Source organism: Salvia miltiorrhiza, chromosome 1 (genome assembly GCF_028751815.1).
Source record: "Salvia miltiorrhiza cultivar Shanhuang (shh) chromosome 1, IMPLAD_Smil_shh, whole genome shotgun sequence".
In the NCBI taxonomy this organism is placed as follows: domain Eukaryota; kingdom Viridiplantae; phylum Streptophyta; class Magnoliopsida; order Lamiales; family Lamiaceae; genus Salvia; species Salvia miltiorrhiza.
The window spans coordinates 67,113,663-67,141,429 of record NC_080387.1 but is presented as its reverse complement, the minus strand read 5'-3'; the positions used below and the strand labels follow the sequence as shown (position 1 = coordinate 67,141,429).

The 27,767-nt window shown below is 34.0% G+C and overlaps 2 protein-coding genes, 1 long non-coding RNA gene and 2 other non-coding genes across 12 annotated transcripts; 1 reads left to right on the top strand and 4 right to left on the bottom strand.

The window, feature by feature from the left end:
* Positions 1-266: 266 nt before the first annotated feature.
* Positions 267-9,163, top strand: LOC131005249 (serine carboxypeptidase-like 13). 5 transcript variants are annotated; one of them, XR_009095236.1, is made up of 15 exons: positions 5,840-6,039; positions 6,105-6,250; positions 6,357-6,433; positions 6,507-6,629; positions 6,710-6,812; positions 6,895-6,932; positions 7,024-7,125; positions 7,332-7,418; positions 7,546-7,716; positions 7,797-7,868; positions 7,956-8,083; positions 8,157-8,270; positions 8,355-8,409; positions 8,486-8,744; positions 9,012-9,163. XR_009095236.1 is itself a non-coding variant. In XM_057932127.1 (14 exons), exons 1-14 carry the CDS (start codon positions 509-511, stop codon positions 3,117-3,119), a joined length of 1,407 nt encoding a protein of 468 aa, XP_057788110.1. In that variant the 5' UTR covers positions 267-508; the 3' UTR covers positions 3,120-3,291. The 5 variants fall into 5 exon arrangements, 4 of the variants coding, with proteins under 4 accessions (XP_057788110.1, XP_057788109.1, XP_057788107.1 ...); XM_057932127.1 differs by lacking the exons at positions 5,840-6,039; positions 6,105-6,250; positions 6,357-6,433; ... (10 more) ...; positions 8,486-8,744; positions 9,012-9,163 and adding exons at positions 267-630; positions 695-840; positions 1,006-1,082; ... (9 more) ...; positions 2,904-2,958; positions 3,036-3,291; XM_057932126.1 differs by lacking the exons at positions 5,840-6,039; positions 9,012-9,163 and adding an exon at positions 339-630 and having other exon boundaries at positions 8,486-8,803.
* LOC131005253 (uncharacterized) lies at positions 7,462-8,320 on the bottom strand. The gene is made up of 2 exons (XR_009095237.1): positions 8,180-8,320; positions 7,462-7,853 (listed from the first exon to the last, which is right to left on the bottom strand). It is a non-coding gene; the product is annotated as an uncharacterized LOC131005253 (long non-coding RNA).
* Positions 9,164-9,818: 655 nt separating the features above from the next.
* LOC131007446 (U2 spliceosomal RNA) lies at positions 9,819-10,023 on the bottom strand. The gene has a single exon (XR_009096146.1). It is a non-coding gene; the product is annotated as a U2 spliceosomal RNA (small nuclear RNA).
* Positions 10,024-14,712: 4,689 nt separating this feature from the next.
* LOC131007444 (U2 spliceosomal RNA) lies at positions 14,713-14,909 on the bottom strand. The gene has a single exon (XR_009096144.1). It is a non-coding gene; the product is annotated as a U2 spliceosomal RNA (small nuclear RNA).
* A 6,565-nt stretch (positions 14,910-21,474) lies between these two features.
* Positions 21,475-26,169, bottom strand: LOC131005248 (uncharacterized). 4 transcript variants are annotated; one of them, XM_057932122.1, is made up of 9 exons: positions 25,888-26,169; positions 25,701-25,774; positions 25,151-25,293; positions 25,027-25,073; positions 24,820-24,928; positions 24,638-24,699; positions 24,393-24,507; positions 23,279-23,445; positions 21,475-22,170 (listed from the first exon to the last, which is right to left on the bottom strand). In XM_057932122.1, exons 1-8 carry the CDS (start codon positions 26,047-26,049, stop codon positions 23,294-23,296), a joined length of 864 nt encoding a protein of 287 aa, XP_057788105.1. In that variant the 5' UTR covers positions 26,050-26,169; the 3' UTR covers positions 21,475-22,170; positions 23,279-23,293. The 4 variants fall into 4 exon arrangements, with proteins under 4 accessions (XP_057788105.1, XP_057788104.1, XP_057788103.1 ...); XM_057932121.1 differs by lacking the exon at positions 21,475-22,170 and adding an exon at positions 22,798-23,150 and having other exon boundaries at positions 23,250-23,445; XM_057932120.1 differs by lacking the exon at positions 21,475-22,170 and adding an exon at positions 22,798-23,146.
* Between the last annotated feature and the right edge of the window lie 1,598 nt (positions 26,170-27,767).

Here is a 27,767-nt window from a genome sequence, read left to right as displayed (position 1 = left end):
AAGAAAACACAGATACAGAGGCTAGGGTTTCTATAATTCTTTATATTAAATCGGTTTCGATCAGACTGAAATTTTAATTTTGATTTTTTTTAATAATAATCAAAGTTCTGTATTTATTCACCATATTGAAGGTAAGAAATATATAAGTTTAGGGTCAATAAACTCTAAATTTTATAATATATACGTCATTATCACAAAATCAAATTAAGATGTAATGCAATCAGTAATTTAATGAAACTCTCAATGGTAGTCCGTGGGTTTGAGGAAAAAGGCATCTGATTCAACAACTCTGATACATAGCACATAAATTCACTTACGCTAAACTAAACTAATCAACATATACACGCAATTCACGTTTCTCGCTACAGGTATGAAAAATGTGTGAGAAAAATAATACTATAACGACAGGTTTGAAAATACCTAGTATTAAACTGAAACGCGACGAGAGATGAGAAAGTGAGTGAACACTAAAATCTACACAATAAAGGAAAGAAACAATAGTAGCGGCATGAATTGGTTGTTGCGTTTACTTGTTGCATTTGTTGTCGCGATCAACTCTGCTGCTTCACAATGGATCGTCGAAAGTTTGCCCGGTTACGCCGGAACTCTGCCTTTCAAACTCGAAACAGGGTCAGCCATTAGTCTGTTTCTTTTTTTTGGTTTTTGGAATATTTGATGTAATTTTGTGAATCAGATATATTGGAGTGGGAGAGAATGATGAAGTGCAGCTGTTTTACTATTTCATTGAGTCGGAAAATGAGCCAACGAGGGATCCTCTGCTGCTCTGGCTCAACGGCGGCCCCGGTTGCTCTGCCTTCTCCGGCCTTGTTTATGAAATCGGTCAATTCCTCTCTCTCTCTCACACACACACACACTGATGTCGTTTTGTGTGGAAACTTTATCTATCTCTAAGGAATACTTTTAAGGTGGATGATGAGGGCAGTTGGATTTGGTGCCAATTATAAAATAATGAACTTATTTGTTTGGCAAATGTTAATTTTGTAGGTCCCTTGGCCTTCGATGTGGAAAATTTTGATGGAAGCTTACCATCTTTCATACTCAACCCATATTCTTGGACTAAGGTAAAAAACATTGATACATTAATTCTTGATTATCATTCTTTAATTCATCCATTTGCATGATATGATATGATGGTGTCAGGTTGCCAACATTATATTCCTAGATTACCCAGTGGGAAGTGGATTCTCTTACTCCAACTCATCAACGGCCTACTCCTCCTCTGACACTAAATCAACACAACATAATTACACATTTCTACGCAAGGTAACCTCCCAAATGTGTTCCAATAATCATCATCCCTTTTTGCCAGTTTCACTATTTATGTTTGAATTAAAAATGCAGTGGTTGTTAGCTCATCCTGCATTTATCAAGAATAATCTCTTTATTGCTGGTGACTCTTATGGAGGCCATATTGTTCCAATGCTTACTCTTCAAATAGCACAAGGTATTAATATCATTCCACAAAACATACGGTGTTTGTTTCCTCCTCAGTCCTCATCATGATTTAAGTTGAAACTGCAGGCAATGAAGCTGGACTGCAGCCAATAATGTCGCTCAAAGTAATTGCTCTTCGTGATAAGCATGATTTTATTTGTTTTTCTGCCATGGATAAGTAGATAATTATATTGAAAAATGGGAACAGGGCTACATTATTGGGAATCCAGTGACACATGAAAATAAGGATAAGAATGAAGTGATACCTTATGCTCACAGAATGGCACTCATATCAGACAAACAATTTAAGGTAGTTTCGACCTTTATTTGTGAATGTAAAAGATAAAGATATGAATGTTGGAGCATGGAAACAAATTTGAAGTATAATTTTTTTGTTAATTTATTTAGTTACACCATCTTCCATATCTTGAATAATGATTTCAGCTAGCAAGAAGCAGCTGCCATGGAGAGTATGTGAATCCAGATCCAAATAATGTCAAATGCTTATTTGCTCTTTATATTATCAAACAGGTACATAACCAAAAAAAAATCAGTCTTTAGACAATCTCCTTGCAAATATTAATTAGTGTAATGTTTTAGACAAGGATGACTGATGTATTTTATTTAAATGCAGTGCACCAAGTTGATCAACGCTGCTCATATTCTGGAGCCACTATGCAAATACGTATCACCAAGACCAAGTGATTCTAGAAGGTTCCAACCATGGCTAGTAGATGATCCAGTAGACTTCCTCTCCCTCTCCCTCTCCAACCGAGATGAACTAAAATGCCGTGTAATCCCCCCTCCCCCCTTTGCATACACATTTCTTCCATGCCATCATCGACCTAGTCCTTAATGCAATGCTGTCATCTGTTGCAGAATCAGAACTATTTGAACTCCTACGTGTGGGCAAACGATGAAAGTGTAAGAGAATCTCTGCACATCAGAAAGGTAGTTGAGCCAACAATACACATAACTTCCGAATTAGACTATATGCATAACATGATTAAGATGTTGTTGTGCTTCAAAATCAAGCAGGGAACGATAACTGATTGGAAGAGATGTAACAAGAGCTTGAGCTACGAGTACGAATATGACATAGAAAGTGTTGTCGAATATCATCAAATTCTGAGTGATAGAGGCTTTCAAGCCTTGGTTTATAGGTAATATCAGATTTGATTCCGCTGTCTGAAACTCATGCATGTTAATTTTCGACGATGTTCTTGAAGCTAATGGCCTCTTTGTTTCAGTGGTGATCACGATATGAGTATACCTTACATGGGCACATTAAAATGGATACGCAAACTGAATGTGAGCCTCGAAGATGAATGGAGGGCGTGGACCGTTGATGGTCAAGTTGCAGGGTGAAGTTTTCTGCTATAACAACTCATAATTTGATGAAGCATATGAAAGCTCACTACTCAACCCATAAATTTTATGATTTGCAGATACACAGAGATGTACAAGAACAATCAGGCTACCCTCATATTTGCTACAGTCAAGGCAAGAGAAAGATGCAATTTCCATAGTAATTCAAAATATTAGTAACAAATTTTGACGGATGCATTGCATATTTGCAGGGTGGAGGACATACAGCGCCAGAGTATAAGCCTAAAGAATGTTTAGAAATGATTAAAAGATGGTTATCTCTCTACCCATTGTAACATCTTCGTATTGGTGTAATAAGTTTCCACTCTTGGATTGCAGTAGGGACGAAGATTGGAATTTTCTTTAATTCTCGATTTTTCAATTTTTTCAGAGGAACTTTGTGTTGCTCATATCAAGTACTTAACAAAAATATGACTTATTTAAATAATACTTTTGCTCGTATAAATACTCCCTCTGTCTCAACTTTTAGTATTCATTTTTTTTGGATGTTTCATAATTTTGTATTCATTTCTATTTTTAATAAAAATAGATAAGACCCTACTCCACGTTAATTATTTTAACACTCACATAAAAGTTAATACTCTTATTCCACTCACAATACATCCAACCACTTTATTAAAACTCGTGTCACTCACAATTGGATACTAAAAGTTGAGAATGAGAGAGTATTATTTAACGAAATAATGATTTTTTCAAATAACAAATACTATTACTTTTTGCTCATATAAAATATTTCCTTAACAGAAATATGACTTCTTTAAATGACTAATATTACTTTTGCTATATCAAATGCTCCCTCCGTCCCACTTTAATAGACTCATTTTCTTTTTTGAGACGTCCCACTAGAGTAGACTCATTTTTTATTTTGTGTAAAAAATATATACTTAATTGGTGTGAACCACACTACTTTCCTCCTAAAGGGTAAGTTTTTTAATCTCCATGCCCAAAAGAAGTGAGCCTATTAAAGTGGAATGGAGAAAGTATTACTCAGCAGAAATATGACTTCTTCAAATAACTAATACTCCATCTGTCTCAATAGTAGTGTCTCATAGCTTTCGGCACGGAGATTATGAAATATGTAAAAAATAGATAAAGTAGGTTGGTGGAAATTATTTAAATATTAAGTATAGAGAGAATATATTGTCAAAAAAGAAATGAAATATTTGTATTGAGACGTCTTATTAAGAAAAATGAGACATTACTATTCGGACGGGGGTGTAACTTTCAATATCAAAAGCGAGTAGATGACGTCTATACTTTATACATATGATGTACATTTGTTCGTTGAACTAAACGCATACGTGTGAGGATGATGAAATTAAAATTTTATTAAACGAACGAAGAGGAAAAGAAAATTCCTGAAACCCGTGAAAGCACAAGACGCTAACTAAGGGCCGAACCTCGTTAAAACCTCCTTATACAAAATCCCGAGGGAAAAAAACATAAGAAGAAAACAAAAGTACTCGTCTAAAGACAAAATGAAGGAAAAGAAAAAAGATCGGAGAGCGGAAGGATCCCTTCGGAAGCTCCGACCGGACCATTGCCCCCAAGAGACCCGGCTCTCGCGACCTAACAAGACCAAAGCTGAGCAAAACAACGATGCACAGCATAAACCAAAAGAAAAGCATGCAAGCCCAAACTCTTAACCTAAAAAGAACCATGCACGCCCAAGAACTATTTGCATAAAGGACCGAGAGAAGATCCTGTAGCTGCAACGAACAACGACAGCTACTAACAGAACTCCACATCGACTCGAGACCGGCAAAAATAGTCACGAGCCACGGAGAAACCAATGGAGCCCGACCAGCCCAGTCCCAGCCCCGAGATCAGCAGAAATAATCACGAGCCACGGAGAAACCCATGGAGCCCAACACCACGTGTGAGGATATAGTAGTTGAAAAAGAAAAAGAAAAAAGAGCATCATTCTCTAATAGTTTTTATTTATGATTTAATATACAATGTACGGTTGTAGCTTTACTCACATTATTAATTATTAAGTCAACTATTGATTCAAACTAGTAGGAAAATGAGACAAAGTATTTAGGCAATTCAATAATTTACACTATTTTAGTAGAGTTTATGTAGAAAATTAATGATCTGCACTTAGATATAATTTTATATGATTTTGTATTATTTTATAAAGAGTGATATATATATATATATATATATATATATATTAATAATGGGAAATATGTAAAATAAATTACGAAAGTCAAATTAATACTACTAGCCATCAACTTAATTTCAATACTAAGAGACTTAATATTTTTACTTTTAACTTCGTATAAATATCCATCGAATATAAATATGGTACAATTTGTACGAATTCGTACCAGTCGTGGTGCGTATACTACATTTGATATATACGAATAATCTCCATTCGTATTAGTTGTACCACTGATTTGGAACAACCAGTGCAAATCATCTTACAAAAATTAAATTTATACTTCGTTATATTTTCCCACCATTTAAAGAGAGAGAAAACAAAACCACCTTACAAAAAAAAGTATTTTCGACTCCGGTGATTTGCTCTAAATATTAGACAAAAAGGACACTCTGTAAAATATTTTATCAAGTGAGAGGGCCACATCTGAATTTCGTCTCGTGCATGTGATTATTAATTATTGAACTAAAATAATACAGTACGTAATTTAATACACTAGTGCATGATTTCGTTTGGCAATGATAGATTCTGGTTGAGAAATGCAAAGTCGTCGAATTTTGAATGTAATTGGCTTGAATGAAAGCGAAAAATTTAAAAACTCAACCACAGACACAGTTGTTGGTTTGGTCATGGAATGGAAGAATTTGTTTTCCTGTTCTGAATATGAACCGAGTTGCCGAGTTGGAGGCCCAGGCATGGGTTTCTGCTGTCGAGTTGGCACACTAATTTTTTTTTTATGGGTCGGGTGGATTGTGAAAACGGGCCGGGTAAATGGGTAGGAGTCCCATGGAAGCAAACTTATACCGACCATCCATTTGAAACTATAATTATCTGGAGCACGACGACAAGAAACAAGTAGTGTCAACACCAACAATTTACACTGCTAAAAAAGGACCAATAATAATAGTCATGAATTGGTTGTTACATTTACTTGTTGCATTTCTAATCGGGATCAACTCTGCTGCTTCACAATGGATCGTCGAAAGCTTACCCGGTTACGCCGGAACTCTGCCTTTCAAACTTGAAACCGGGTCAGTCATTATATTCTCTCTGTTTTTTTGGTTTTTGGAATATTTGATGTAATTTTGTGAATCAGATATATTGGAGTGGGAGAGAATGATGAAGTGCAGCTGTTTTACTACTTCATTGAGTCGGAAAATGAGCCAACGAGGGATCCTCTGCTGCTCTGGCTCAACGGCGGCCCCGGTTGCTCTGCCTTCTCCGGCCTCGTTTATGAAATCGGTCAATTCCTCTCTCTCTCTCGCATACTGATGTCGTTTTGTGTGGGAACTTTTAAAGTTCTAATTAAAAAACGTAACTGATATGTTTGGCAAATGTTAATTTGTAGGTCCCCTGGCCTTTGATATTGAAAATTTTGATGGGAGCTTACCATCTTTCATACTCAACCCATATTCTTGGACTAAGGTTTCAAACATTCATACATTAATTCTTGATTACCATTCTTTAATTCATCCATTTGCATATCTGATCCTCTCAGGTTGCCAACATCATATTTCTAGATTATCCAGTGGGAACTGGATTCTCCTATTCCAACACATCAAAAGGCTACGCCTCCTCCGACACCAAATCAACACAACATAATTACACATTTCTACGCAAGGTAAGGTAACCTCTCAATGCTAATAAAATAATCATCCCTTTCGCTGCTTTCACTATTTATTGTTTGAACAAAAAATGCAGTGGTTGTTGGCTCATCCTGCATTTATAAAAAATGCTCTGTATGTTGCTGGTGACTCTTATGGAGGCCATATTGTTCCAATGCTTGCTCTTCAAATAGCACAAGGTATTAATGGCATTTCACAAAACATACTCACGGTGCTTGTTTCCTCCTCAGTCCTCATCATGATTTTAACTTCAATCTGCAGGCAATGAAGCTGGAATGCAGCCAATAATGTCGCTCAAAGTAATCGCTCTTCTTCATAATCATTGATTTTTTTTACTTCTTTGTTTTGTGCAATGGATAAGTAGATAATTATATTGTAAAATGGGAACAGGGCTACATTATTGGAAATCCAGTGACAGATGAAAATAAGGATTCCAATGAAGTGATACCGTATGCTCACAGAATGGCACTCATATCAGACGAACAATTTAAGGTAGTATCAACGTTTATTTTTGAATTTAAAAGATAAATATATTAATGTTGGAGCATGGAAACAAATGTGAAGTGAACTTTTTATTTTTGTGGAGGATGGTATTACTATTAGTAATGTTGCTGCTCAGAAATACTCTTCACACTGTCAGATTAATTAGCTTTCATTTGGTCATTCTCCATCTTCCATATCTTGAATAATGATTTCAGCTAGCCAGAACCAGCTGCGACGGAGAGTATGTGAATCCAGATCCAAATAATGTCAAATGTTTATTTGCTCTTTACATTACCGAACAGGTACATTACCAAAAAAATTTAAATTTTTTTTTTTAAAAAAATCTTAGTCTTTAGACAATATCCTTGCAAATATTATTTAGTGTAATGTTTTAGACAAGGATGACAGCTGCCTTTTATTTAAGTGCAGTGCACCAAGTTGATCAACTATGCTCACATTCTGGAGCCAACATGCAATTTCATGTCACCAAGACCAAGTGATTCTAGAAGGTTCCAACCATGGCTGGTAGATGATCCAGTCGACTTCCTCTCCCTCTCCCTCTCCCTCTCCCTCTCCAACCGAGATGAACTAAAATGCCGCGTAATCCTCCCCTCTGCCTATACATTTCTTCCATGTCATCATCGACCTAGACCTTAATGCAATGCTGTCATCTTTTGCAGACTCGGAACTATTTGACATCCTATGTGTGGGCAAATGACGAAAGTGTAAGAGAATCTCTGCACATCAGAAAGGTAGTTGAGCCAACATTACACATAACTTCCGAATTAGACTATATGCATAACATGATTAAGATGTTGTTGTGCTTCAAAATCAATCAGGGAACGATAACTGCTTGGGTGAGATGTAACAAGAGCTTAAGCGACGAGTACTATGAATATGACATAGAAAGTGTTGTGGAATATCATCAAATTCTGAGTGATAGAGGCTTTCAAGCCTTGGTTTATAGGTAATATCATATTTGATTCCACTGCCTGAAACTAATACAAGTAAAATTTCGTTAATATGCGTCTTTGTTTCAGTGGTGATCACGATATGAATATACCTTACATGGCTACATTAAAATGGATACGCAAACTGAATGTGAGCCTCGACGATGAATGGAGGGCGTGGACCGTTGACGGTCAAGTTGCAGGGTGAAGTTTTCTCCCTTAACAACTTATAATTTGATGAAGCATGTGAAATCTCACTACTCAACCCATAAATGTTGTGATTTGCAGATACACAGAGAAGTACACGAACAAGCAGGGTAGCCTCGTATTTGCTACAGTCAAGGCAAGAAAAGATGCAATTTGCAGAATTAATTTGAAGAGAATGAAAAATATTAAGAATTTGTGGTGCAAATTTGCAGGGTGCAGGGCATACAGCGCCAGAGTACAATCCTAAAGAATGTCTAGAAATGATAAAAAGATGGTTATCTGTCTACCCACTGTAGCATTTTGATGGTGTGCAATAATTGAAATGTAGAGTGGGATTGGGTGGGTGAGCGGAATAAATTTAGAATGTGATTGGTGGGGTACGGTACGGCAGTACTGTGCAACACATCACATGGGAGACGCCGACGCAGCTCTTCATAAATATTGCCTTTTTCCCTTTGGAACTAAATATTAGTCGTTTTAGTCCTTTGCACAATTTTTAATGATAAATTTTTTTACCTATATTAACCTTATTTAATGATAATTTTTACAATAAATGTTTGATTGAAAAACATAAAGAATAGTAAGTAGGAATATTAATAAAAAGAGAAAAGAAGCAGTGCTTATCAAAGATGGAAAAAAGAAAAACGAGAGGCAATTAATGATGGTAAATAAATAAGGTTAATATTGATACATAAAAGTTAAAACGACATATAAAACGAAATTGATGAAAAGCAGTAGAACGGCATATATTTAGAATAGGAGGGAGTACTTCATTTTGGAAGTTATCTTTATTCTCACATTCGGAATTATTTTAGTGGGAGGCTGGACTCAGCTGGACCCAAAATGTACACTCACGTTTCTTCAATTGCACACAGATCTTCAAACAGGCAAACAAATAGTGGAAACTTGAAATAGAGGCACTTACAAGTAAAAACAGAGGGTTCTTTTTATTTGGCATAGATTATGTCCTAAGATATTAATTTGATTTTAAAATATTTAATTCATGTGTTTGGCTAATTTTTTTATCAAACAAAAAAAAATAATAAGGATTCTAAAAATAAGAGAAGTAGTGCAACATAGTAAGTTTTACTCCTACACGAAGGAAAGATTTAGACCTCTCATTCAGATGTGTGTTGCATTTTTCCTGTTTCACATGCATCAAAAAACTATTCCATCCATCCCACTTTAAATTTCTTAGCATTTTTCCTTTTTCACATGCATCAAAAAACTACTCCATCCATTATTATTATTTTTTTTTTTTTGAATTGTTCCATTATAAATGTCTTGTTTTCTTTCATGAAAAAAAATAAGTCTCAAAACGTGAAAATATTTGGAGCCTATATCACATTTTTAACTCTACACTACACCACTTAATAATTTAATCAATTTTTCTTAAATAACTATACCACGTAATAATCTTATTAACTTTTTATGTGCCAAAAAAAAAACACTCAAAATGGAACAGAGTGAGTATTATTTAATTAACTAATTGTATTGTACTCAAAAACAACGTTGATGAAATGAAACAAATTTAGAGTGGAATTGTTGGGGTGCGCCAGGCCCATGCAGTAGTGCAACACATGGACAACGCTTGAAAGCCAAGGCAGCAAGCTACCTTAATGAACTTTCCCCCTTAAAAAATAAATTTAATAAATTTAATATCGTATGGGCCAATAGCCCACATATCAGATATTAAACTGATAAGAACAGATACTACACTTGATCTTAGCCAAAAGGCCGAGAAAGGTATGAGCTTCAACTAAGACGGACCTCCTCTTTTATATTTTCTTTTAGAAGCTAACTTTCTTCTCATAATCGATGTGGGTGGCTAATTTTACATGGAAGCTGGAGCCAAAATGTACTCATTCACGTTTCTTTATTAAACACATTGCCCAGTTTTTGGCTTTTTAATACAAATATATAACTTCTGAAGGTGATAATAGTGCATCTCTGTAGCTATCAAAGGTTGCGTGATTAGACAGAAACCAAGCTATTGATAAAAATATCAATTGTGTTCCAATTATCTTAATACTCCCTTTTAAAAATTAACTTGTTTGTTGTATGTAAAGTAGGCGATGAATAGAGATATCTCACACGAAGACTGAAGAATGGATGCAGAGGTTGGTTTGGTGATTTAATGTTTGTGTATATCTAATGAAGCCATTAATGCTGATTGAAAATGAAGCTGAAGAAACACGAAGCGCAGCAGCCAAAAAGCATAAAGCTTTCCTTAGATCCACATAAGTTTTTGGGCCATGGAAATATTATCCAGTTCAGCAAAAGCTGACTGCGAGGGTCCAATCATCAAGCCCATAATAGCTAGGGAGTAGGGACTAGTCACTAATCTATCTTTTACGATCTCAACCGTATCTCAAATATGTCATGAGCCAACTTAAATTATTAAAAGGGTGATTTTAAAAACAGCCCCTAATTTTTTCACTATAGCGCCTTATTTATAAAAAAAAAAAATCATTATAATTTTATTATTATACCCTTATAATTTTTATTTTAAATTTGTAATAAATTATAAATAAAGTTAATTTAAAAATATATCACGTATAATCATTATTTATATAACCCAACTCAAATACTAAGTAAATAATTCATTCATATAGCCCCCATGCCCCAACTCATTTAAGAACATTAACGAACATGAATGTTTTTTTTTTTTCAGAGTACCAACCATCGGTCTTCATTTCACCCAACAGAGATTAATCTCTTCTTCTTTTTCCGTTAGGCCACGAAATCTCTTTTCTCTCTTTCTCTTTGTCTAGCAGATCCGGATTTTTTTTTTCCAGCACTATTTTTTCATCATGTTATGAAGATCAATTTTCTACAGCAAAAATCACGCATTTTTATATATATTTTTTTTATCTTATTAACTAGAAATCCAAATTCAAAATACGTCTATGATTTAAACTTACAAAAAATATATACTGAATTCATTGGGAAAGAAAATTTTTACACGTACCTCCAACGTATGACTTTTTTCTTTTTCATAACTCTCATTTAAATTTTGCATCTTAAAAGCAAAATATCTTCAAACCCCAAGATAAATAAATTGAAGATGATGTTAAATTTTGTTCTTCCTTATGTTGATGTTCTTCTTCTTCATGCGTTTTTCTTCCTGCTTCTTCCAGCGTTTTTTTTTCCCTGTGTCTTTAATTAAAATTTTGAGTTGGGGTTATATTGATGGAGTTATTTGGGTTATACGTGATTTATCTGTTAAGAGATTGTACGTATGACTCTTCTTTCAAATCAATCTTCAGAAACTTATTGATTTATTATAAATTTTAAAGGGGTTATAAGGGTATAATAGTAATTTTATTATTTTTTTATTATTTTTTTAAATAAGAGGTTATAGTGAGAAAATTGAGGGTTGTGTTTAAAATTACCCTTACTAAAAGTAAGGAAAATAGAATGACTAAAATTTGGTTTTAGACATCAGCAAACCTAGCTAGGTTTAATATATTAATTATTCTTTAATTGTTTCTTAATTAGAGATAGTAATACATAGGATTTAGTAATTCAATATCAAAATTAATTAATTCATGATTAAAATTTAATAATCCATAAATAGGATTTATGAATTATTAATTAATTATTGCTTAATTGTAATTTAATAATTTATTTTAAAATTTTAGTAATCAATATTTATGTCTCCAATGGGACACCAAGCGGTGTGACCTCCTTTTTGTGAACAGTGAGGTCTCGAGTTCAAACCCCACTGCCCCCCCTCCCCAGCTCTCCCAAGTAAAAAAAAAGTAATCAATATTTATAATTTATTGGTTAATAATAAATTTAACAATTAATTAAAATAAAAATAATTATATATTAAAGCTGTACCTATCAAACGTCCCTGCCGGAGTGCGACTCAGATAAATCATACTATAACAAGTGATGTTATAAAGAACGATAGATTTTTTTTCTACGGAAATGTCTAAAACTTTTTTGGCTCCGAAACTGCATATGGAGATAGTCTGTCTGCCTAAGAGCATCAGCATCGCTGGGTGCGATGGCCGGATCGAACCCGGCCTATCGCACCCAGCGCCGTTGCCGCACCCGAGAGCGAAGGGAGGGGGGCGTTCGAACGCACTCGGAAATAGTGGGAGCGAAGGAAGGGCGTGTTTTACACGCGCCCCATTTCCGAAAAAAAAAAAAATTAAACGGCCAACGGTCTTCTCGGCCATATTTTTGTTTTTTTTTTTTTTTCCTTTTTCACCTATATATATTCCCTTCCTCAATCACAAACACTACATCAACTACTCATTTTCTCTTCAATTCTTAAAAAAAATGTCTTCATCCACCAATTCTTCCAACAATAATTCTTCCTCAAATTCTTCATCCGACGAAGAAGTTCATGTTGATCCCACACAACTTCCTCCTCTTCCCGATCCTACTCAAGCCCCCGATTTATTTTTTATGAGATGTGCTGTGAATTTTATGACAGTGACAAGTTCATATCGTTTCGATCCACCTCAAATTGGATGTTTTAAATATTTGTTGTTTTTTTATTTTTATTTGTAATGTTTGGATTTTTAGTTGAATGAATTTTATGTTGTTAAAATTGAAGTTGTTTAATTTAAATTGAAAAAAGAATAAAAGTAAAGAGAAAATGAAATTAAAATCTATTGCACTCGGGCGGGTGCAATACCATTGTTGGAGTGGGTGCAATAGAAGTGGGACCATGTCTATTGCACCCACTCCGGGTGCAAGCATTGTGGATGCTCTAACCAATTCAAGCGTGCTGTTTTTAATACTTTTCCTTAATTCAATATATATATATATATATATGCCCACGCATGTGCGCGTATCCTTATATTTCATTCATCCCCTAAAAGAGTCTCACTTGAGGAATGACACGAATTTTAAAAAATATTTGATAGATAATATGTTAAGTGGAAAAAATGGTCCACTATTTTTTGGAAAAAATGAAAATGTGTGGTAGATAATGTGTGAGGTTATATTCTAAAATGAAAATGATATTTTCTTATGAACGAAGGAAAATATAAAAATGATCCTCCTTCCGTCGCTCGAATATCTTTGTTTTTTTTTTTTTTTTGATTTGCCCCCAAAACATCTTTGTAACTTATTTTTGAAAACAATTACCTTCACAATCTCCACTTTTGTGAGACTTATTTTTCACTCACAAAAAACGCAACTAACTTTTACTAAAACTCGTGTCATCATTTCTTAAAAAAATGTTTGAGAGACAGAGGGATACTTTCTTTATGGGACAGAAGACGTATAAATTATCTTCAATCTTTGTATTTATATTATTATTTTTGTCTCTTCTAGCTAAAATTTGATGAATTAGTAAGTCTATTGCTTCATTGTGCTTTGTTTTACTTTGAGCTCATGTTTGGTTGAGTGTTTTTAGAAGTTGGAAAGGGATTCAATTAATTGAATCTATTACTTGTTGTTTGGTTTGAATAATGAGATAACCATTATCTTTACATGAGAGTAACTTAATCACTCAATTTGCTACCCCTCAAAATAGAGGGGAAACAAAAGAAAGAGAATCCATTTTTAATGATTCCTTTTTCATTGTTAAACCAAACACTTAATTAAAATAATGGTTATTGTTACCATTCCGTTATTGTTACCATTCCACTTCTTTATTTGATTCCATTCACTTTCCATTCATCTACTTAAACCAAACGAGCACTAAATCTTTTATGGATAAATACGGATCGACAATAGATTTGCTTTGAAAAAAATAAGAGAAGTAGTGCAACATAGTAAGTTTTACTCCTACATGAAGGAAAGATTTAGACCTCTCATTCAGATGTGTGTTGCATTTTTCCTTTTTCACATGCATCAAAAAACCATTCCATCCATCCCACTTTAAATTTCTTAGCATTTTTCCTTTTTCATATGCATCAAAAAACTACTCCATCCATCCCACTTCAAGTTTCTTATTACTCCCTCCGTCCACGAAATGAGTACCCATATTTCCTTTTTCGTCCGTCCACGAAATGAGTACCCATTTCCCTTTTTGGCAAGTGTACCCCACATATCTCTTTAATTAATACACTAAAAAAGTGGGACCCTTAAACTATTCACACTACACTCCATACATTTCTTAAAACCCGTGCCGTCCACAAATGGGTACTCATTTCGTGGACGGAGGGAGTATTATTTTATTTTTTTAAAATTGTTTCATTATAAATGTCTTGTTTTCTTTCTTGAAAAAAATTAACTCTCAAAACGTGAAAATATTTGGAGCCTATATCACATTTTTAACTCTACACTACACCACTTAATAATTTAATTAACTTTTTCTTAAATAACTATATCACGTAATAATCTTATTAACTTTTTATGTGCCGAAAAAAAAAACACTCAAAATGGAACAGAGTGAGTATTATTTAATTAACTAATTGTATTGTACACAAAAACAACCTTGATGAAATGAAACAAAATTAGAGTGGAATTGTTGGGGTGCGCCAGGCCCATGCAGTAGTGCAACACATGGACAACACTTGAAAGCCCAGGCAGCAAGCTACCTTGATGAACTTTCCCCCTTAAAAAAACAAATTTAATATCGTGTGGGCCAATAGCCCACATATCAGATATTAAACTGATAAGAACAGATACTACACTTGATCTTAGCCAAAAGGCCGAGAAAGGTATGAGCTTCAACTAAGACGGACCTCCTCTTTTATATTTCCTTTTAGAAGCTAACTTTCTTCTCATAATCGATGTGGGTGGCTAATTTTACATGGAAGCTGGAGCCAAAATGTACACATTCACGTTTCTTTATTAAACACATTGCCCAGTTTTTGGATTTTTAATACAAATATATAACTTCTGAAGGTGGTAAGAAATAATAGTGCATCTCTGTAGCTATTGATAAAAATATCACGACATTGCCCAGTTGTTGGGGTTGCGTGATTAGACAGAAACCAAGCTATTGATAAAAATATCAAATGTGTTCCAATTATCTTAATACATTTGTTGCATGTAAAGTAGGCGATGAATAGAGATATCTCACACGATGACTGAAGAAAGGATGCAGAGGTTGGTTTGGTGATTTAATGTTTGTGTATATCTAATGAAGCCATTAATGTTGATTGAAAAGGAAGCTGAAGAAACACGAAGCGCAGCAGCCAAAAAGCATAAAGCTTTCCTTAGATCCACTTTCAAAGTGCATCTATTTCCTCATAAGTTTTTGGGCCATGGAAATATTATCCAGTTCAACAAAAGCTGACTGCGAGGGCCCAATCATTAAGCCCATAATAGCTAGGGTAGGGAGTAGGGACTAGTCACTAATATATCTTTTACGATCTCAACCGTATCTCAAATATTGTCATGAGCCAACTTAAATTATTAAAAGTAAGGAAAATAGAATGACTAAAATTTGGTTTTAGACATCAGCAAACCTAGCTAGGTTTAATATATTAATTATTCTTTAATTGTTTCTTAATTAGAGATGGTAATACATAGGATTTAGTAATTCAATATCAAAATTAATTAATTCATGATTAAAATTTAATAATCCATAAATAGAATTTATGAATTATTAATTAATTATTACTTAATTGTAATTTAATAATTTATTTTAAAATTTTAGTAATCAATATTTATGTCTCCAAGGGGACACCAAGCGGTGCGACCTCCTTTCTGTGAACAGTGAAGTCTCAGGTTCAAACTCCACTGCTCCCCCTCCCTAGCTCCTCCAAGTAAAAAAAAATGTAATCAATATTTATAATTTATTGGTTAATAATAAATTTAAAAATTAATTAAAATAAAAATAATTATATATTAAAGTTGTACCTATCAAACGTCCCCGCCGGAGTGCGACTCAGATAAATCATATAACAAGTGATGTTATAAAGAACGATAGCGACTCAGATAAATCATATAACAAGTGATGTTATAAAGAACGATAGAATGTTAATTTGATTAGTGATTCACTCATCAATCATCACTAATATAATATTATTACTAAGAATTGAATATTCTTATTAATAATCTTGTAATTATAACTTAAGATTTGATTAGTGATTCACTCATCAATCATCACTAATCTAATATTATTACTAAGAAATCAAGATTCTTAGTAAGAATCTTATAATTATAACTTAAGAATGTTAATTTGATTAGTTACTCATCAATCATCACTAATCTAATATTATTACTAAGAATTGAAGATTGTTATTAATAATCTTGTAATTATAACTTAAGCATGTTAATTTGATTAGTGATTCACTCATCAATCATCACTAATCTAATATTATTACTAAGAATTCAAGATTCTTAGTAAGAAACATATAATTATAACTTAAGAATGTTAATTTGATTAGTGATTCACTCATCAATCATCACTAATCTAATATTATTACTAAGAATTGAAGATTGTTATTAATAATCTTGTAATTATAACTTAAGAATGTTAATTTGATTAGTGATTCACTCATCAATCATCACTAATCTAATATTATTACTAAGAATTCAAGATTCTTAGTAAGAAACTTATAATTATAACTTAAGAATGTTAATTTGATTAGTGATTCACTCATCAATCATCACTAATCTAAGATTATTACTAAAAATTCAAGATTCTTAGTAAAAATCTTATAATTATAACTTAAAAATGTTAATTTGATTAGTGATTCACTCATCAATCATCACTAATCTAATATTATTACTAAGCATTCAAGATTCTTAGTAAGAAACTTATAATTATAACTTAAGAATGTTAATTTGATTAGTGATTCACTCATCAATCATCACTAATCTAAGATTATTACTAAAAATTCAAGATTCTTAGTAAAAATCTTATAATTATAACTTAGGAATGTTAATTTGATTAGTGATCCACTCATCAATCATCACTAATCTAATATTGTTACTAAGCATTCAAGATTGTTAGTAAGAATCTTATAATTATAACTTAAGATTGTTAGTGATTCACTCATCAATAATCACTAATCTAATATTATTATTAAGAATTCAAGATTCTTACTAGATTGATAAAAAAATAAAAATAAAAATTAATAATAATTTAATAAATAAATATTTTTCCGACATAAAAATAAGAACGGAAACGAGCCCAATCCGTAATTAACAACATTTTTTGTATATCATCTCGACATATTCTAAGGTTATGAATATATATGATATTGTATATTGAAGTAGACTTTAAATGAATTAATAGATACTATATATATCAATAATACGAGTGTTCTGTACTGGTGACCATTCGAAAAGAACTTCAAGGTTAAGCGTGCTTGACTTAGAGCACAACTAAGATGGGTGACCGACTGGGAAATTCGTCTAAATTATGCAATACTGTATAAATACGAAAATAAATTGTGAATATACAATAAAATAAATAAATAAATAAAATAAAATAAAAAATAGATTAAAAAATATTACCGAGGGCAATATGTCGTCGGTAATTAGCGACGGCATATTTAGGGCACTGGTTGGGTAGAGAGCTTATTCCTTCCATGGCTAATCTTGTCAGCTGATAGTGGAAACCAAAGAAGAGGTGAAGCAGCTCCTTAGCATAGGAGTGAAAGAACAGGTAATCCCGAGCGAGAACAGGGGTTCTTTCGTTAGTTCGATGCCGATTCGTAATCGGCTCTCTGGCCTCAAAACCACACCCGAAGGAAGGCCAGCCCTTCGAGGCTAGGAAAGGATTCTGATTTAGACAACAATTCTCTAACTCGTTTATGCAATCGCTTCCCTATTCGTTGATTTAGAAGAACAAGAATGTAAACACGAGGAACAACCAGGCGGAACCATTTCATCTCATTCCTCTTCACCATCCAAGCCAACGACAGCTGATTTCCGATCTCTCCCAACTCCCGAAGTCAGACCAGTCGGAGCCGAACCGAGATTATTGCCCTCGGTAATACCTTGACCAACTCCGGCGTGTGCGCCACCGCCGTCCGATGGGAATTACCCACGGCGGTGGCGCCGCCGCTAATTAACGACGGCATTTGCCGTCGGTAATTTTCTAGCGGCAACTCTCCGCCGTTCAATGACGGAAATGCCGGCGGCGGCCGATCGCTGTCGGTAATGGCGTTACCGACGAGCTTATTAGCGACGGCAAGTTGCCGCCGCCGTCGATAGCGTTTTTCACCGACGGCCGTGCCTTATTATGCTGTCGGTAATCGTGCATTTTTTTGTAGTGAAAATCTCACAATAATTCCTACTTTTTTTAAATCACAATAATCCATATTGTTATTTGTTAGTCAACTGAAAGCTGTGATATTCCTGTATATCAATAGACTTATATCGACAAAATTAAATATGCGATCAAAATTATCAATTTTACTTATTTTGCTTTGACTTTCATAGAGGATAAATAAATATTTTCTCATGTATTCCTCTCATCACTTTGCTCTCTTCCTCTCATCCCTTCAATGAGATATGATTCAAGCAAAATGAGCTCAAATAAGAAAAGTAATTAAGAACTTTTGATATATCTCAGGATTTTAATCTATCTAAATAAATAAAAAATTAATTTTATTATTTTTATATATCACGGTTAATCATTCAAAATAAAAACTGAAAAATGTACTAAGTATTAAAGTCTTTAGACTGTATGTGAAAGGTGCACCTAATTTTCACGCTATTAATTTTCGGAAACTCACCTCATGCTATATAGACTGATAATCCGTTAATCAGAAGTTGTTAGAGTGTGCACACCTAACAACTTGATTAATCGAATCGAATGGACACTAAATATAATTTGAATCATTTTGAATTTGACGTTATATAACACTCGAGTACAAATAATCTCTATTTAACAAGTAAATTAAGAACATAATTGCAAAATAATTGCCATGTATATAATACCAGAATTTTCATATGTGTAAATATATAGGTAAATAAAATTATAGGAAACCAAAAACACGAGTTCTTCGCCGAACATCAATTCTGCATGATAGCAGCCTCACCGTATTCAGTTAATAGATTTTCGGCATATAGTGAATACAAGCAAAATTAGCAAATACTATTTATCAGATCATCCAAATCAAAGAGAATAAAATAGTTTGGGATGCAATTTAGACTGGCCTCAAATCTACTACCCCCAATATTTTACTGATTCAGTTAACTTGAGAGAGAGAGAGACATCTGCAATGAAAATTCCAATTTTCTATACATATAGAAGTGCGAGAAAGAAGAGAGGGAAACAAAAGGAGCGAGGATTCAGGGGAGAGGCTTCTTGCCAGGGCGATCAGCGGTCTTGAGAGTCCGGTCGATGAGTTTTCGTGCCTGGCGGCTGCGGATCTCTACCTTTACACTCGCGCTCTTGTCCATTTTGACGTACGGCTTCTTCTTCGACTTCTTCTTCAACGATCGAACCTTCGATCTTATCACCTCCACCAAATTCTCCAACTGATTCGCCATTGCTCACACCAAACCTTCTTCTGCTAATCGATCTGGATGAAGCCTGCGCTTTTTCTTTCCAATTAGGGCAACACCGATGATTCGATCGGATGTTTTGGTGAAACTGAGGAAACGGCAGTCGGTGCTGCGTTTGAAGAGTGTGGTTTGATTTTGTTGAGAGAGTGGAAATGACTCTCAGTTTGGTGAGAGCTATTTATGGTGTGCTCGTGGCGTGCTCACATTGACTATTGCTGTTTGCGTGTCTAAATTAAATATAGCCTGATCGGTATTATTTTAGAGATTGGAAGTAAACATTCAAAATATGTTATAATATTATTAGAATATGATAAATAACAAACGAGTTTATTTAGACAAAATTAACATAAATATAGGTTCTGATCCTATTTTGTTGAATTGCATGCTCCCCTTGACCTTGACCCGTTTATTTCTTTATTATTTTTTTATATTATTTATTCATACATACTCGGAAAAATATATGGTATGTGACATTTACCACGCACATCTAGTGATGACGAGTTTGATTGAGGGAAATTTATTATGAGCTCCAAAAATAGTGACACTATCTTGTTATTGCTAATTTGCTATTATTATAACTTTCCTATTTTGCTAAAGGCATATTGACCAAAATACCAGTTGAACTAAATTCACAAAATTATAAGAATTAATGATTGAGATCGTCTTTCTTATCCATGTCGAAATTTATATAGACTGGGAATGGTTACTGTCTAATCTGTCCCATGGAAAATATACATATACTGATAGATCCAACAGTGGATTGGGATCAGCACAGCCCGACCATCTACGGCAGCTAAACATTGGCTTAGTTTCAGCGAGTGCGGGCCTAACAAGAAAGGTAGGAAGTTACTCAAGGCAATTTGGATGAGCTGCTGTTGGCTTCTTTGGAAGAGGAGAAACGAGATCAGGTTCGAAGGCAAAACGTGGGAGGTTAAAAATCTGATCTTGGAAATCAAGGTTAGGGTGTGGAGTTGGAATAAAATCTTTGATTTGGTTGATTTTGATTTGGATTTCGCACTGTGGTGCTCTAACGGGCTTTTGCCACGTGTGATGTAATTGTTTTGTTTGGTACCTCTGGTACCTTGATCTTCTTTAATCAAAATTTCTATTGCTTGATAAAAAAAAAAAACTGATATATCCACTCAAATATAGGTGAAACAAAACAAATATTTATTGCTACTCAAGATTGTTGCAAGAAATTGAAATTTGAACCGACCAACAAAAATGAAGAAGAAAATATTATACTGCTTGCTACCATATCATTCTATGCACCAACATTAAATTAGAGTCAAATTTGACAGCTGAAAATCTTCAGCAGCAATCAGTCGGTTCTCGCCCCATATAACTCATCCAAAGTAGCTATTTATCAAGTCCATACAATTTTCTGATGAGGAGAGGCGTATTTCACATTTCATTTAGATGTCAACCCAAAAACATAATTACTCATTTAAAGGTATTAGCTAGAATTATTTTCGTCAACACATTCTAGTGAAATGGAAAGTAGAAACTTATCAGCCACATCTATTGCAGGTCACCCTCACAAGTATTTAATAAAAGAATTAGTTTTTCAAAGCCTTGACTTTGATGATATATCTCTGTACATACAACAAAGTCAATACATATCATACACATTAGACCGATTTAACATACAAAAGTGTACTGCTACTGTTTTAACTTCATCATTTCTTTTTTACTTCATTTCCCCCTATTCGTTGATGATTTTATAGATAACTAAGTAATTAAGAGCAGACAATTGATAAAAGTATTGGTCATTAAAAATACAAAATATATATAATCACCTATTTCATTTGTAGTTTTTCAATTGCGTATTCTTCATTAAAGTTCCACATTCTCGACAATTTACACAAATTAAATTGAACTAAAACAACAAATAAGGAAAAAATAACATTTGCTTTGACAAAAATTATATAAATAATGTTTTTGTGATCCGCATATGTATTTTTTTTTTCTCTAGAGTTGAGGTGATGATATCCGTATGAGTCATCAAGAGAGAGTACGCATTTCTCCTTCAACTTAAGATTCCGTTCAAACGGAGAAGTTTTGAAAGAGAAGAAACCCAAAGTAAACCTTCCCGGGTTGAGCCAATTCCACAAACGATTCACACTTTTTAATAATCGTACTGTACAAGTGACCGTTGGACTGGAAAAGGGGCAGAAAACAACAATAATATTAGAGTTAATTATATTTAGTGTCTAATTTTTCAATAAATTTCAATTTATAGCCTCCACTTTAATTTATTTTTTATATGTCCTGAACTCTAAGAAATTGTTTAATTATAACCACAATCATGCTAAATTCGTGACATTAGCTATTCCTTTGTCGAAATTACACCTGAACGATGATCAATCAGAAAGAAACTAACACCTAATGTGTTCTATACTAAAGAGGATTTCCAACGATATGTATCCATCATCATTGAACCACCGGTGCAATCAGAATGGCACTACCTTCGAGCGTGATTCCGACCTCCAATGGTGCCGATGACGATGGGCTACCTATTGTTGAAAATCTTCAATACATTAGGCTTTGGTTTTATGACAATTGATCATCATTTCAAGTGTAATTTCGGCAAAGAATAACTACTAATCTACACAGGTCTGCTGCTCAAATTCTGCACCTTTGCCCCCCTTTGATCCCCATCATTTTTAACCGGTGGTGTGACATTTACTCATCTTTTACCAATATTTCACTAAACCGGAATAAATTATACAAGTAGAACAGAAAGTCTACGCTCAAAATTAAAATATATGCAACGGTATCCTCAATTTCTGTCAGCTGGGGGAATTTACAAATGAATACTAATTTTAAAGACCTCGGTGTGTTTTTGAAGAAACATATGCAGCTAGTCTAGTAGAACTTATGTAAAAAAGCCTAAAACTTGAAATGAAATCTACTAGAGAAGAAAGATTTCACCATGACATGATTGATAAGAGAGAGAAAATAGTGCCATGTAGACACCCGTGGAAGGCCGCTAACAGGGGCAGCCACCAATTTCCATTCAAATAACTCATAAGTCAAATAGGTAATTTAAAAAAAGTTTTGGACCCAACATTCTACGTTTGAATCAAGAAAACACATAAGCATACAAAAGTGCGCACCTTCTGTCATTCTAGAAAGGCATAGATGTTCATATTAGGATTTCAATAAACTGATCTTTGGTTGTTACAAATATCAGTTCAAGTACAACGACATCAGAAGTATCCAAAAAGCCATATTTAATTTTATCATTACAAAGACAAATGCCTTTCTGTGTGTGTGTGTGTTCGTATATCCACATGGAACAGTCTAGAAAGGATGGGGAGAATGCATGCAGGTATAACTGAGTCCGATCACAATTGAAGTAGAACTTGTTCAACTCAAGCGACATAATGATACTAGGATGATATTTCACTCTTTTAAGAACAAGAGAGGTAGCTATACAAGGAATGGTTTGATTGCAAGCGCCAAAATTTCTGATATAATGAAGACTAACTGCAAGCATAGTACAAGGTTAAGAGTTTTAGTCAAGAAAGGTGAATTAATCCGGAAGATCTAGAGTTACATATGATGTGAGACAACATTATGTTATACCTATATGAAATAAATCTCGAGAAAAGGACTTGCCTGAAGTGCCATTAATTGCTTGCTAATTCCTGGTAGTCAGACCATAACATCAGAGTAGAAAGGAGAGCCATTGTAGCAGTTTCAACACGTAAGCGATGTGGGCCCAGACCAACAGCAATTGCCCCAGCCTCCCTCAACGAGTTCAATTCCTTTTCAGTGAAGTCTAAGTATGACACAGGTTTTTCTTAATTGCTTGCCCGTAATGGATTGAGAAAAAGGTGGAAATTGAAGTTCAATGTCCAAGGGAGGGATGCCATTTACATAATTACATGTAATAATCGACTATTTTTATTTACCAAGATGAAATCAATAAATGCTAATGAGATTCTTAATCAAACTATCAAAAATACTAATAGTTGCTGCACGCTTACTGGTCCTGGAAAAAGAGGAGCTATATTTCTTCTTTTATTAGTTTTTTTTCGTTTCGGGGTATTTTGCATATGCCACGTACAGAGTACAGACACTGAGACACTCAGCAACTAAGGATCACGAACAGCAAAAGAACAATTTAAATTAGCAACCAACTTTTAAATAACCTCTTACTAGTTACTAGAACCAATCAAAAAGAAGATCAAGCTTTATCTTTCTGGCTCATTTGTTTTTCTTCTTACTTCTCCAGGTCTTTTGAAGTATCTTTCGCTATGATTTTTGTCATCAACACCAGGGAACTGGTAACTTTTACATCTTATGGTAGCACCTGTTCTTACTTTTTTATAGATAGTCCAGGAAATGAGTATCTAAAAGTTGTTCAGTGAAACTCTTAAGGACCCTTCAAAGATGCTTGGAAATATTTAAACAGATTAGAGATAAACTATCAGAAGATATCTTCAAATAGGTAGGGGTATGTTAAAACTTGCACATCGAGGTTAATGAGTTTTATTTTATTTTTGAAGCTTTAAGATCTTGGCTCAGAAAAATCCTGGGTAGAGCTCAGGAGGGAAGAGAAAACAGTGCATGAAGTGAATATAACATGAAATAAAACCCAAGCGTGCATAAGGTTATCAAGGATAGTGAGTTGGTAAAATCTTACTTGATAAAAAGAGCAAAGGATTAAACTAAGCCATATCCAGGAAGGGGTGGGGTTATACATAGAGTGCAGCAGTTACTGACCTCCTTCTGGGCCAATTATAATCATTCCATTAGGTTCTTTGTTTAAAGAGCTTAACACATTAAAAACAGGAGTAGCCTCCGCCGCAGCCAAAAAAGCTAATCTCGAATTTGCTACCTATATAGACGACGATAAAGAGAAGAGCACAACAGGAAACATAAGAACAAAGTTTGAGACTTAAACTTTGGATTAAAAATACAGTTAATATCAATTAAAACTAAATTATGATTTTAGAGAAAATACTTACTACAGGCAGGAGTTCACCAACTGCCATAGGAGGCTTCAAAGTCATTTCATGTAAACGTTGACCTATATACAAAGTACTATTGATGAACAACAATGAATACAATTTATAACATGACAATGATTTCATAGTGACCAAATATGAAAGAAAGCAATGCAGGAAGAAGCAACATATTAGTATATTACATTGCTTAGTTGCAGCCAATACAACTCGCTGCAGTCTATCAGCCCGGTTTTCTGATATTGACTGAGAACGCACAGTCAATAACGGTGTCAGACTGGATGCTCCGAGTTCCTATGGTGAATAAAATGAAGAAAAAAATATATACCATAAATATCACTAAAACCCACAAATTAAACGAAATTACCATCACCAGCAGCTGAAGATCATACAGTGCATTTCTCCACTAGCCAATCAGCTCTCCCTCCCTTGATAGTGCCTTAAATAAAGAAGTGAATCAGTTACAAAAGCCCAAGGAGAAGGGAAATAAGAAAAACTAGTTCTTCAGAAACTCACTAAATGCAGCAAAAATGTGCCACTGAGTGGTTGGTGGAGAAACCAATTTTGGGTTCTCTAGTGCTTCAAAATCCATCCCAGAACGATCAATACTCTCTATACGTCCTTCAACGAGACCTCCCTTTCCATTAAATAGCTCTAACCTTGCAATGTAAAGATCTAAGTAAATTGTACCATACTGATACTGAATCAGAGACAGGTTATTTCAAAGCTTCCACATCCCTAGAAATAAATTGAAGGTGTAGCATGTCTTTTCTTCAAAATCATGTTCTCCTTTCCATTTAACTTTTGGCCTTGGATAATCCAGCTTGTAATCCAAACACGAGAAGAAAATGTCGACCAGGCTCATATAAAAGGACATCCCGTAAGCAATTAGCCATTGCTCCTACCCTTTGAAGCACAATGCAATAAAAAAAAAAGGGAGGTGGACAATGCACACAAGCAAGCTATCAAAGTCCGATTTATTCCACAATATTAGCAACGAATAATCAATTCATCAAGATATTGAACCTTAACCGAGAAATTAAACCAATCTTCACGGAAGTCATACCTATCATCAATTCCTAGTCTTAGAACCTTGGTCATGTGCCAGAATTCGTCGCCTTTCACTCTCACTAAACCACCCTTCAAAAAAAAAAAGCCACGATAGCGCTTAGAATGCTGGTTCATCACCAATAAGCCGTGTGTGTACGCGTAAATGTACACAAAAGCAGGTGCAGAATGGGGAATGGATGTACTTTAGTAGTAGGTAGTGTTTCGGAGAAGAACCGAGGAAGTCCGCCGCGTGACTGGCTGAAATAGGCTGAAGATGAAGACGAAGAGAATGACCGGAGATTCAAATGGTGCATTGAGCGGTTAATTAGGCTGAAAAGCCGAGGATTACAACCTAGGACTTGCATTAGAAGAGCTCCGCCTTCCTCCGGCAGCAGGGTTTATCGCCAGACACTCCTAATTCTTCGCACAGGGTTTTGAAGGACGGTTTCCGACATCATCCGCAATTGAGCGACTATATAGAAAAAATTAATCAAATCGCGTTTGAACGCTATTTATATATTCATATTTTCATACTTTTTTTTTTTTTTTTGAAGCTACATATTTTCATACTTTCGAGTGACAGGATCACCCTCAACAACTATCTCTTTTTTCGATGATCTCATAGTATTATTTTTAATATAGCATTATTTAAATTTATGAATTTCATCATCATAATTACTATTTTTATCACAATATATATATATATACTTCGTCCGTCCCTCAAATAACTTCTCAATTTTTTATTTTGGTCCGTTCTAGAAAAACTTCTCTTTCTCTTTTTGACGATACCCCACCACTAGTAATACTTTATTTACTCTTATTTTTCACATTTACACCATTCGTGAATCGTGATACCCTATTTATCCTTATTTTTCAACTTTTCACATTTTCACATTAAAACTTGTGTTCGTCCCTTCTAAAAATTTATTTTAGGGACGGGAAGAATATTAATAAAATAGTCACTTGGGAGACAGAAAGAGTATTTTACTTCAATAAAATTAATATAATTACACAAATAAATTATTATTTTTAAAGAATAAAATATATTTTGAAAATTAATATAATTATGCTGAAAAAAATTAAAAGTCAAACACACGCGCGTACTATTAAGACTACTTACAGTCGTGACACTGATCCAACCCAACCTTACTCCACTTTTTAATAAAATATTCATTTATCTCTCATGCACCTACACAACCCACAACCCAATACTCTCTCCGTCCCAGCTTTTAGTATCCAACTTTCCTTTTTTGGTCGTCCCACATTTTAGTATCCATTTCTATTTTTAGTAAAAGTAGGTGGGGCCCTTACTCCACTTTAATTATTTTAACTCTCACATAAAATGTGGGACCCTTATTCCACTCACAACACATCAATCACTTTATTAAAACCTGTGTCGTTCTCAACTGGATACCAAAAGCCGGGACGGATGGAGTATAATTTTTACTCTCAATGGTGACACCAACCCAACCTACATATTTTTTCTTTTCACTTTTATTTTTAAATGAACTAATATCTAAAATAAAATATAAATTAAAATTAAATAATTATTTATTATATTTAATAAAATAAAATAAATATTTTTTAAAATGTAATCATATTATAATTAAACATTGTCATATATTGTAATTAATATTGAACTCAATCACAAATGAAGATTACAATAATTGAACACATAACTGAAATTAAATATATCAAAGTACAATACGTGAAACTTAAAAATACAACTAGAAAGTGCAAAGTACATATTTAATTGTCAGCGCCAAATTTTTTCTATATGTGCTCAATCAAATCATCTTGAAGAGTCTTATGAGCTTCTCTATTGCGAAGTTGATCTCGATTAGTCATATAAGCAGACAAGCTCGCAATACATTCAGTAGAATAACGCAAATGTTCGTCATCTTCTGTTTGTACTCTTGAGTGTTAGGATAATCTTGGGAGTTTTGATGATTTTGAGAATTTGGATAATAATAATTAGGATGATTTTGATCCATAACTTAAAATGGAAACAAATATGTGACGAAAAACTTCAATAAAATGTGAAATGAAGAAAGAGAGAATTTTTGTTTGGATGTGAAAATAT

Excerpts from the sequence above, each read along its gene's own strand:
- LOC131005249 (XM_057932124.1), top strand. The coding sequence starts at position 509 with ATGAATTGGTTGTTGCGTTTACTTGTTGCATTTGTTGTCGCGATCAAC. Across the intron at positions 1,466-1,542 it reads TACTCTTCAAATAGCACAAG|GCAATGAAGCTGGACTGCAG; the intron begins GTATTAATATCA and ends TTGAAACTGCAG. Across the intron at positions 1,987-2,089 it reads CTCTTTATATTATCAAACAG|TGCACCAAGTTGATCAACGC; the intron begins GTACATAACCAA and ends ATTTAAATGCAG.
- LOC131005248 (XM_057932122.1), bottom strand. The coding sequence starts at position 26,049 with ATGCAAGTCCTAGGTTGTAATCCTCGGCTTTTCAGCCTAATTAACCGC. Across the intron at positions 25,775-25,887 it reads AAACACTACCTACTACTAAA|GGTGGTTTAGTGAGAGTGAA; the intron begins GTACATCCATTC and ends TTTTTTTTGAAG. Across the intron at positions 24,700-24,819 it reads ATTGGCTGCAACTAAGCAAT|GTCAACGTTTACATGAAATG; the intron begins GTAATATACTAA and ends CTTTGTATATAG.